At 39.0% G+C, this 12,197-nt stretch overlaps 1 protein-coding gene across 6 annotated transcripts in view; it reads left to right on the forward strand.

Annotated features, from left to right (window-relative positions):
- ZMYM2 (zinc finger MYM-type containing 2) overlaps positions 1 to 12,197 on the forward strand; it is an 85,590-nt gene that overhangs the window by 33,435 nt on the left and 39,958 nt on the right. For 5 of the 6 annotated variants that reach the window (XM_081214939.1, XM_081214934.1, XM_081214937.1 and 2 more), the window contains one exon: positions 10,116 to 10,187. The exons of the other annotated variant lie outside the window; for it this stretch is intronic. In XM_081214939.1, the coding sequence (XP_081071065.1) occupies positions 10,116 to 10,187 (72 nt within the window). The remainder of the gene's footprint in view (positions 1 to 10,115; positions 10,188 to 12,197) is intronic. 6 annotated transcript variants of the gene reach the window in all.

Below are 12,197 nucleotides of genomic sequence, written 5' to 3' on the forward strand. Positions count from 1 at the left end.
GGTACTGTGCTAATTGCTTGAAATAGTCTGATGGGAAGTACAGTAGACAGTTCCTGCTTTCATGGGATTTGCATTGTGCTGGTGTAGTTCAGATTTGTTAACATAAGGAAGGTTTTGCGGTGATTGAAAGGATCAGACTAATTATAATCTCCAGAACTCAATGTGGTGTTTGATGTTGGTGATATCATTGCATGAGTTATCTTCTGATACCTAGGTTTGGTAAGAGCTAGCTGCCCTGGGTTAAAGTCGTGGCCCAGCACTCATCCTCTGTGTCCTGGGCAGTTGCTTAAATCCCCCCCCCGCCCCCCCCGCACCCTGCCTTTTTTCATCACGTGTCTTGCCTGATGGTATTTCCTACAATTTTTTAAATTTTTATTTATTTATTTTTGGCTGTGTTCAGTCTTTGTTGCTGCTTGCAGGCTTTCTCTAGTTGCGGCGAGCCAGGGCTTCTCTTGTTGTGGAGCACAGGCTGTAGGCACGCGGGCTTCAGTAGTTGTGGCTCATGGGCTTAGTTGCTTCGCGGCATGTGGGATCTTCCCGGACCAGGGCTCAAACCCGTGTACCCTGCACTGGCAGGCAGATTCTTAACCACTGCGCCCCCAGGGAAGCCCCCTACAATTTTTAATGAGTGGAAATAGTAAGTACCTTTTTCTTTTCCCAGTGGTAATGCCTTTGGTGTTTCCTCATTAAATTAGATGCCAACTTCAGGGTTGGTAAATATATTTTATCATATTAAAGAAGTATCCAAGGATTTGTTTCATTACATGTTTTATCAGAAATGAGAATCAAGTTTTGAAGGTCTTTTCAGTGTCTATGGCAGTGATTGTATGATTCCCCCCCCCCTTTATTTATTTATTTTTTTGGTTGTGTCAGGTCTTAGTTGTGGCATGTGGGATCTTTGTTGAGGCATGCGGGATATTTCGTTGCAGCGTGCGGGCTTCTCTCCAGTTGTGGCGTGCAGGTTTTTCTCTCTCTAGTTGTGCCATGCGGGTTCCAGAGCGCGTGGACTCTAGTTTGCAGCACGTGGGCTCTCGTTTGCAGCACATGGGCTCTCTTGTTGAGGAATGCGAGCTCAGTAGTTGTGGCACGGGGGCTTAGTTGCCCCGCGGCATGTGGGATCTTAGTTCCCCCACCAGGGATAGAACTCGTGTCCCCTGCATTGGAAGGCGGATTCTTTACCACTAGACCACCAGGGATGTCCCTCCCCACCCCTTTAAATCTATTAATATGTGAATTATTTTAATGGATTTCCTAATTCATCTAAACATTCTTGCATTATTAGAATAAACCATACCAGATCATTATTGTATTTTAAATTTTATTTCTAGTTGTTAATATTTAGTACTTTTCCATTGGTATTCATAAGTGAGATTGGTCTTGAATTTCCTTTTTTTGGTGCAGTCTTTAAGGTATCAGTGTTATATTTGCTTTATAAAAATGCTCAGAGGAAAATTCATACCCTTATATACTTAAATGAGTAAAAATGAACATAAATGAATTAACTATTAAACTCAAAGTTGTAAAAAGAAAATAAATTAAAGCAAAAGACAGGAAAAAAGATAAAAGTAGAAATTAATGAATTAGGATATAAAAATAGTACTAAAATAATTCAAAATGTTGCTTCTGTAGGAAATCAAGTCTTTGCAAAACTAGACAAACCGATTGTCAATCAGGAACAGAGGTTTAAAAATGCACAGATTCACAAAGATAAGAAATGACAAGTTGGACTTACCCATCAAAACAGAGAAAATTGAAGAAAATCAACAAGGGACTACTTTGTACAACCCTATATAGAAATGTTGAAAACCTAGATCAAGTGAGTCATTTTCTATCAAAATATAATTTCCCTAAATTGACTCCAGAGCAGATAGAATAAGGCAGAGAAATTTCCATAGAAGAAATAGAGATAGTTATCAAAGAACTACCCCACAAAATGAAATAGGCTCAGATGGTTTCACAGGGAAATTCCATCAGATTTGAACTAGGTAACCTTAATGTTATTTAAACCATTCCAAAGCATTAAAAAGGATGAAAACTACTTGTGTTAAAAAAAAAATTGTGGTAAGTGTATATAATATAATATTCCTAATTTTAAACATTTTTAACTATACAATTGAGTGACATTAATTACAGTCATAATTTGTGCAGTCATTACCTCTATTTCCAGAACTTTTTCGTGACCCAAACAGAAACTCTGTGACAATGAAGCCAATAACTCCTCATCTTCCCCTTCCCTGCTGACCCTGGTGATCTCTGATCTACTTTCTGTCTATGAATTTGGTGATTCTAGGTATTTCATATAATTGGAGTCATACAATATCTGTCCTTTTTGTCTGGTTTATTCACTTAATGTAATGTTTTGAGTTTCAGCCATGTTGTAGCATTGTTTTTTATGGCTGAATAATATTCATTGTATGCATATACATTTTGCTTATTCATTTATTTGATGATGGACATTTGGGTTGTTTCCATCTTTTGACTATTGTGAATCATACTGCAATGAACATTAGCATATAAGTATCAGTTTGAGGTCTGTTTTTCAGTTCTTGTGGGTGGAGTGGAATTGTTGGGTCATAGGGTAATTCTATGTTTAGCTTTTTGAAGAATGGTTAAACTGTTTTCCACATCAACTGTATCAGTTTAAATTCCTACCAGCAATACATGAGGGTTCCATTTGCTGTCCATCTTTGCCAACACTTGTTATTATCCATTAAAAAAATTTTTTTTTTATTATAGACATCACAGTAGGAGTGGAGTGGTATATCTTTGTGGTTTTGACTTGCATTTCCCTAATGACGTTGACTATGTTTTCATGTGCTTTTTGGCCATTTGTATGCCTTCCTTGGAGGAGTATCTATAGAAGTCATATATAGTTTTTTAAAAATGTTTGTTTATTTGGCTGTGTCAGGTCTTTAGTTGCGGCATGTGGGCTCTTAGTTGCGGCATGTGACATCTAGTTCCCCGACCAGGGATCAAACACAGGCCCCCTGCATTGGGAGCACAGAGTCTTAACCACTGGACCACCAGGGGAGTCCCTCATTTTACTTTCTTGATAATGTCATTTGCAGAAAACATTTTAATTTTAATGAAGGCCAGTTTACCTCCTTTTCTTTTGTTGATTGTGTTTTTGGTGCCATATCTAAGAATATGTTACCAAATCAAAGGTCAAGGTGGTTTATCCCTATGCTTTCTTCTAAGAGTTTTATGGTTTTAACTCATATTTAGGTCTTTTGTCCATTTTGAATTAATTTTGTTGATGATGTGAGGCAGGCATCCAACTTCATTCTCTTGTGTGTGGAAATCCAGTTGTCCCAGCACCATCTGTTATTGGATTTGTGTGGGGTTTTTTGTTGTTGTTTTTAATTTTTTTACTTTTTCATTTATTTATTTAGCTTTTTGACTGTGTCATGTGGCATGTGGGATCTTAGTTCCCCGACCAGGAATCGAACCCGCGCCCTCTGCAGTGGAGGCTTGGAGTCTTAACCACTGGGCCACCAGGGAAGTCCCTGTTAATTGGACTTGTGATATTTGTCAAATATTAATTGGCCATAGATGAGTAGGTTTATTTCTGATAACCATCTTTGTAGGAAGTTTTGAAATCAGGAAATGAGTCTTCCAACTTTGTTCTTCTGTTTGGATACTCTAACCCCATTGTAGTTTTGTATGACTTTTCCATTCCTGCAGAAAAGGCTTTTAGAATTTTGAAAGTGATTGCATTGATTCTGTAGATCGCTTTGGGTAGTACTGACATTTCTGCAATGTCAAAGCTTCCTATGTATGAACATGGGATGTTTTCTCATTTACTTAGGTCTTTATTAGCTCTAGTAGCTTTATTGTTGATCCCTTGGGGTTTTCTTTTTTTTTCCTTTTTCTATAAATTTATTTATTTTTATTTTTGGCTGCGTTGGGTCTTCGTTGCTGCGTGCAGGCTTTCTCTAGTTGCGGCGCGCAGGGGCTACTCTTCATTGTGGTGCACAGGCTTCTCATTGCAGTGGCTTCTCTTGTTGCAGAGCTCAGGCTCTAGGTGCGTAGGCTTCAGTAGTTATGGCATGTGGGCTCAGTAGTTGTGGCTCTCAGGCTCTAGACGCAGGCTCAGGAGTTGTGGCACACAGGCTTAGTTGCACCGTAGCATGTGGGATCTTCCCGGACCAGGGCTTGACCCCGTGTCCCACTGCATTGGCAGGCGGATTCTTAACCACTGTGCCACCAGGGAAGTCCCTGGGTTTTCTTTATATAGAGTCAGTTCATCTCCAGTAGTGATAGTTTTACTTCTTCCTTTCCAATTTAGATGTCTTTTATTTCTTTTTCTAACTTGTTCTGGCTAGAACTTTCACTATCATGTTGAATAGAAGTGGCAAAAGTAGGCATCCTTTTCTTGTTCCTGACCTTAGAGGGAAAGATTTGTGTCTTTCTCCTTTGAGTATGCTGTTAGCTATGGGTTGTTCATATATGGCATTTGTTACGTTGAGGTGGTTTTCTATTCCTAGTTTGTTGATTGTCTTTTATCATAAAAGGGTGTTGAATTTTGTTAAACTTTTTCTTCATCATTTGAGATTATCATGTGGTTTTTACCTTCATTCTATTCATGTGGTATATTACATTGATTATTTTACATTTGCATTACTGGGATAAACCCCACTCGGTTATGGTGTGTAATACTTTTAATCTGCTGCTGAATTTGCCTTACTGATATTTTCCTTTAGATTTTTGTATGTATATTTGTAAGAGATATTTGTCTGTACTGTCTGTCTGTCTTTGGATTCAGGGCAGTGGTGGCCTAATGGAATAGGAGTGGGAGGTGTCCACCCTGTTCTGACCTGGGGAGAGTTTGAGAAGAATCTGTGTTAGCTCCTCTTTCAATGTTTGGCGGAATGTCCCAGCGAAGTCATTTGATCCTGGCTTTCCTTTGCTGCAAAACTTGATGACTGATTCAGTCTCTTTACTTCTTACAGGTCTGTTGATATTTTCTGTTTCTTCCTGAGTCAGTTTTGGTGTTTTGCTTTTTTTTTTTAAACGGAAACCACTCCAGGTATTTATTTATTCATTTAATTAATTTTTTTACCTTTGGCTGCGTTGGGTCCCCGTTGCGGCGTGCGGGCTTCTCACTGCAGTGGCCTCTCACACTGCGGAGCACGGGGTCCAGGCGCATGGGCTTCAGTAGCTGTGGCGCGTGGGCCCAGCCACTCTGTGGCATGTGGATCCTCCCGGACCAGGGCTCGAACCCGAGCCACCTGCATTTGGCAAGCGGACCCCCAACCACTGCGCCACCAGGGAAGCCCCTGGTTTGCATTTTTTAAGGGATTTCTGTCTCATCTAGGTTATCCAGTTGTTGGTGTATAATTATTCATAGCATTTTCTCACAGTCCTTTCTTAGGGAATATTTGTAGTATTGTCCCTACTTTTGTTTCTCTGTTTTGTTCTTTGTGTCTTTTTTCTTAGTCTAACTAAAGGTTTGTTGGCTTTTTTTGGTCTCTTCATTGGCCAGCTTTTTGTTTCAGTGATTATATTTTCATGCTCTTTATTTCTCTGCACTCTATTATTTCCTTTCTTCTGCTGTCTTGGGTTTAGCTTTCTCTCTTTTTCTGTTTCTTTAAGGTGTCAGGTGTAAGTTATGTATTCGATTTAGATCTTCTCTTCAAAAATAGGTATTTGCAGTTATAATTTTTCCTCTGAGCACTGTTTGCACTGCATCCTGTCACTTTTGGTATATTTTGGTTTTGCCTTGACTCATCTGTTAAGTATTGAAAAATTTCCCTTGTGATTTCTTCTTTGACCCATTGGTTAAGAATGTGTAGTTTTTATATCCCTGTATTTGTAAATTTTCTAGTTTTGTTTTTGTTATTCATTTTTTATTTCATTCTGTTATGATTGGAAAAGATACTCTGCGATTTCAACCTTTATACATTTATTGGGACTTTTTTGTAGCCTAACATATGGTCTTTCCTGGAGAATGTTTCATGTGCACTTGGGGAGAACATAGTGGCTTGTAGTGTTATTCATATCCTGTACATAAGTGCCAAAATCCCGTGTGGCTGGTCTGTCCATTATTGAAATGGGTGTATGTATTGAGTTCTACAGCTGTTACTGTAGAATTGCCTGTTTTTCCCTTCACTTCTGTCAATGTTTGCTTAATATATTTTGGGTCTCTGATATTTGGTGAAAAAGTTTGTAATTGTTATATCTTCTTGATGAATTTACCCTTTTTCCAGTATGGTTTTGTTTTCTTTTGTTTATTGTATTAGTTTTTTGACTTAAAGTTTATTTTGTTTGATGTTAAAATTTTTTTTAGAAATTTGTGGTGTATTGTGGGGATTCTTGTGGTTTATCCATTCTAGGGTTCTTTCAGCTTCTTCTCCCTGAAATTAGTCTTTTGCCTAATTTGCAATGTTTTCAGACTTCTGAGTACTCGTTCAGCCCTGCCCTCTTTTTCCTCTTCCTCCGGGACTCTAATAATGTAGTTATTATATTACTATAGTTACAGTCCTGCAGGTCCCCGAGGCTCTATTCTTCTTTATTTTTACCTCCAAGGCTGTGTTATTTCTGATATTCAGATTGGATAATTTCTCTTTTCCCCTTCCATGGTCCTGTCCTCTGTCTTTTCCATTCTGCTCTTGGTCCCATCCATTAGGGTTTTTTTGGTGGTGGTTATTTATTTGTTTTACTAATACTTTATTTCGTTTAGAACAGTTTCAGTATTACAGAAACATTGATCAGATAATACAGAATTCTCATGGTATAGCCCCTCCCCTCACCGTTTCTCTCTGTATTGACACCTTAAATTGGTATGATAATTTGTTACAATTAGTGGACTCATATTGAAATATTACTAGTATGTGAAGTCCGTAGTTGACGTAAAAATTAAGAAAATCTGAATAATGTCCATTTCCTGGTCCAGGATCCCATTCAGGATGCCACATCATATTCAGCCGTCGTGTCACCTTAGGCCCCCCTTGGCTGTGACGTCTTCTCAGACTGTTCTTGTCTTTGACAAGCTTGACAGTTTGTAGGGGTCGAGTGTGTTGTACGAGTCCCCTCTGCTGCTTCAGGAGGGAGATGACAGCGGTGTTGGCCTTTTGCACTTTTGCAGTTTCCACCACGTAACGAGGAAGGGCACATGTCGCAACATGACTTGTGACCGTTGACGTTGACGTAGATCACCTCGCTCAAGTGGTGTCAGGATTCCCCACTGGAAAGCCCCTGCCGCCCCCCGCCTCCGTTCCTCGTGTAATGTTTGGAAGAAAGTCACTCTCCTTTAAGGTGGAGTATATAGTTACTTGGAATTTTTCTGCATAGGACTTTTGCCCCTGTTTTCAGTCCTGCAGTTTCCATTTGGACCCTCTATTTCTTTGATGAGAATTTCTATTGTTTAATTGTTGTGTTTTTTTCCCTTGTTGAAGCATTTTTATCATGGCTGCTTTAAAATCGTTGGCGCATAATCCTAGGGTATCAGTGCTCTCAGCGTGAGCATCTTTTGACTGTCTCCTTCTGTGGCTCTGGCTCCCTCCCCTCTGGGCTCCAGGAGGGCCTGCTACTGCACTCGCTGCAGCCCCACTGGCACCAGGATGATTCTCCTCCAGAGGATAGAGAAAGTATTCTTCATAATATCAATAAATAAAGCTTACTTCAAAGTAGTGTTTCATCTTTTTTTTTAGTTGTCATAGTTTTTATATTTCTCATACTATTTGTTCATAATTTTAAGTAAATAAGAGGGAATCAATCTGTGTGTGTGTTGTTACTGATAAAGGGACATACTCAGACATGTTTGGAGAGCACTGCAGTGATGCTCTAGTGAATGTCTTCTTTTTCTAAAGCCTGGGAACGAAAACTGTACAGTGATTTTTTTTGGTCCCTGCTCCCGCATTCCTCCACCCCCAGCCTTTTGTCTCTAACATCTAAGTTGGCCGCTCTTGTTGTTTATCCCTGTCCGTGGAGCCCACTTAGTGTCTGGAGTGTACAGATACAGGTGATTAATCATCTAGATCCCGGCAGTGGGGACGGTCTAGTGCTCAACACTTGGCTTTCAGTATTTTCCATTTTCTTAAAAAAATTTTTTTATTTAAAAAAATTTTTAATTTTTATTGAAATATCGTTGATTTACAGTGTGTTAGTTTCACGTGTACAGCAAAGTAACTTGGTTATATGTACACATAAATCTATATATTCTTTTCTTATATTCTCTTCCATTGTAGATTATTGCAAGCTGTTGAGTGTAGTTCCCTGTGCTGTACAGTGGGTCTTCGCTGGTTATCTACTTTACATATAGTGGTGTATGCATATTTTAATCTCAAACTTCTGATTTATCCCTGTCCCCCTCCCCCCGTTTTCCCCTTTGGTAACCATGAGTTTGTTCTATATCTGTGAGTCTACTTCTGTTTTGTAAATAAGTTCATTTGTATCATTTTTTTTTTTAGATTCCACATATAAGGGATATCATATGATATTTGTCTTTCTGTCTGACTTACTTCACTTAGTATGATAATCTCTATCTAGGTCCATCCATTGTTGCTGCAAATGGCATTATTCCATTCTTTTTTATGGCTGAGTAATATTCCATTGTATATATACCACATCTTCTTTATCCATTCCTCTGTCAGTGGACATTCAGGTTACTTCCATGTCTTGGCTATTGTAAATAGTGCATCAGTGAACAATGGGGTGCATGTATCTTTTCAAATTATGGTTTCCTCCAGATAGATGCCCAGGATTGGAATTGCTAGATCATATGGTAGCTCTATTTTTAGTTTTTTAAGGAACCTCCATACTGTTCTCCATAATGGCTGCACCAAATACATTCCCACCCACAGGGTAGAAAGGTTCCCTTTCTCCACACCCTCTCTAGCATTTACTGTTTGTAGGTTTCTTGGTGATGGCCATGCTGACTGGCCAGAGGTGACACCTCATTGTAGTTTTTTTTTTTTTTTTTTGCGGTACGCAGGCCTCTCACTGTTGTGGCCTCTCCCGTTGCGGAGCACAGGCTCCGGACGCGCAGGCTCCGCGGCATGTGGGATCTTCCCGGACCAGGGCATGAACCCGTGTCCCCTGCATCGGCAGGCGGACTCTCAACCACTGCGCCACCAGGGAAGCCCTCATTGTAGTTTTGATTTGCATTTCTCTAATGATGTTGAGCATCTTTTCATGTGCCTCTTAGCCATCTATATGTCTTCTTTGGAGAAATATCTGTTTAGGTCTTCTGCCCATTTTTGACTTTTTTTTTCATATTTATCTGCATGAGCTGTTTGTATATTTTGGAGATTAATCCTTTGTCAGTTGCATCATTTCCAAATATTTTCTCCCATTCTGTAGGTTGTCTTTTTGTGTTGTTTATGGTTTCCTTTGCTGTGCAAAAGCTTTTAAGTTTAATTCAATCCCATTTGTTTATTTTTGTTTTTATTTCCATTACTCTAGGAGACTATTTTCCATTTTCTTGCATAGTATTTTGACTTGTAAGGAAAGCAGGAAGCTTTCTGCAAAGAGTAAGGATATAAATTTCTATGTGCTGGAAGCTGTTATATGTGCTTTAAAAAGAGTTTCCAAAACAACCCGTTTGCAGATGATGAAAACTGTAACTGTGTAATTTCCAAATCAGTTTTCTTTTGTTTTTGTTTGTTTTGTTTGTTTGTTTGTTTTGGCCGCACTGCAAGGCTTGTGGGATCCTAAGTTCCCTGATCGGGGATTGAACCCAGGGCCACGTCAGTGAAAGCACCGAGTCCTAACCACTGGACTGCCAGGGAACTGCTGAGAGATACCGTTTTATGTACTATTAATAGATTTTACTAAATACATTTAGAATACATTGTCATCTAAGAGAAATATGTGATTTTTTTTGCAAGGTCTACTTAGAGGTGAGTCAAATCTAAGGGTCTGTTTTTAATTCTTTTTTATCTAGTTACTATTATTTTCTTATAGGATAATTATAAAGTTATGATATATAATAATTATTCTGTAAGCTGGTCAGTGGCACTGTAAGACAGATAGGCATTTTTAAAAGTTGGAACGAGGTTGTAAGTCACAAAACAGGTAATTAAGAATCAACTTTTACAGATTGCTTGTTGACCTTTCGATCTAGCAGCCTTTCTTTATATCTTTTTATAAAGCCTTTTAAAATCTTTTTTTAGGTAGGTAGCCATCCAAGCTTTCTGAAGGAGGTTCGCGATCACATGCAGGACTCTTTCTTAATGCAGCCTGAGGTAAGCAGGAGTGTGGCTGGGGTTAAGGCCTCGACATGACATGCTCTGCTACTGCCTTTATTGTGTGTCTGAAAAATCGTGTACGTTTTGAAGTGTATTAACATTTATGAACTTAAAATATGTCAGATGATGATTATTTTCTTACTTTATCTCAAGACCGACAAACTTTCTCATTTCACTAAATTTTACATGTGTTTTCTTGTGATGCACTCATTTGCTTTTAGGTATTTATGTTATTAAAAAATTATTTTAAGATATAGATTTTTAATGCACAGTCCTTGACCTCAGTGGGCGTTTAAAAAAAAATAAATTTATTTGTTTATTTATTTACTTCTGGCTGTGTTGGGTCTTTGTTGCTACGCACGGGCTTTCTCTAGTTGTGGTGAAGTGGGGCTACTCTTTGTTGTGGTGCGCGGGCTTCTCATTGTGGTGGCTTCTCTTTGCTGCAGAGTGTGGGCTCTAGGGTGTGCGGGCTTCAGTAGTTGTGGCACGCAGGCTCGGTAGTTGTGGCTCGTGGGCTCTAGAGTGCAGGCTCAGTAGTTGTGACGCACAGGCTTAGTTGCTCCGCAGCATGTGGGATCTTCCTGGACCAGGGCTCGAACCCATGTCCCCTACATTGGCAGGCGATTCTTAACCACTGTGCCACTAAGGAAGCCCCCAGTGGCATTTAAATATAGGATATAAGAGTCCTTCTCTTGTGCCTACCTGAAAGAGGAGGGGGAAAAATCCTTTCTTTCAAAAAATGTTTCCAAATCTATTCCCATTAAGCCACATGAATAAATTAGGACCTGAATAATAAATGTATACAATTAAGAATAATTATAATTGTAGTACAGTGATCAAAATAAGGAATTTTATATTGATATAATACCACTGATTAACCTATAGACCTTATTCAAATTTTGTTCATTAATGTCTGTTATAGCAAATTGAGGAAAAATAATTGTATAGCATCCAATCCAGGATCATAAGCCATTATTTAAAAACAAGTTTTTTTCAGTTTCTCCCTCTGTTCTTCTGAGACCCTAATTCCAGGTGTATTAGATTTCCTGCTCCTGTCCCATGGTCACGGTGGCTCTATTATTTATTGAGGTTTTTAAAGTCTTGTTTTCCTTCTGGCTTCATTTTAGAGACCTTGTAATGTGTCTTTAGTTTTACTAATCTTTTCTAATCAACTGTTGGCTCCATGTGGTGTATTTTTTGTCTTGGACTTTACTGGTTATCTGTAGAGGTTCCATCTGGGTCTTTTATGTCCTCTATTCCTGGCCTCACTGTGTTCATAGTTTTCCTCCATGGGTTTCTTGAGTATATCAGCGTATTTATCATAGTAGCTCTTTTAACATCTTTGCCTACTATTTTCCTATCTGTCTTTTCTATATAAAATTTCTATATAATGAGTTATACAGTTGACTGAGAGTCAACTTGAGTGAATAAAAGAAGTATAAGGTTTACTTGAATTTATCTCTTAATCTTCACTTAGTATAAAAATTAGTATAATAGCATGTCATTGTTGAAGTTTTATCACTGTCCCCCTCTCCACAGGATTCTTCACTATTTTTATGCTTTGGACTCCCTTGGTAACATGGTTAGATGGTTTCTCAGCATGCTGTTAAATGCATAAAATAAAATATCTATGATTACAACTAGAACCAATTATTCCAAATATAGTTATCAAAATATTTAAAAATTTTTGAAATGTGATATATATACACTGTATTAATGCATTAAGTAATAAGGTATAGTGGTTATTAACTATAATTTTTTGGGGGGGTGGTTCGCGGGCCTCTCACTGTTGTGGCCCCTCCCATTGCGGAGCACAGGCTCCGGACGCGCAGGCTCAGTGGCCATGGCTCACGGGCCCAGCCGCTCCGCGGCATGTGGGATCCTCCCAGACTGGGGCACGAACCCGTGTCCCCTGCATCGGCAGGTGGACTCTCAACCACTGCGCCACCAGGGAAGCCCACTATAATGTTTTTTGAAGTAATGTTGGACATCAATGATATATTGAGC

The sequence above is a fragment of the Mesoplodon bidens genome (genome assembly GCF_964165515.1).
Source record: "Mesoplodon bidens genome assembly, chromosome: 17".
Classification (NCBI taxonomy): Eukaryota; Metazoa; Chordata; class Mammalia; order Artiodactyla; family Ziphiidae; genus Mesoplodon; species Mesoplodon bidens.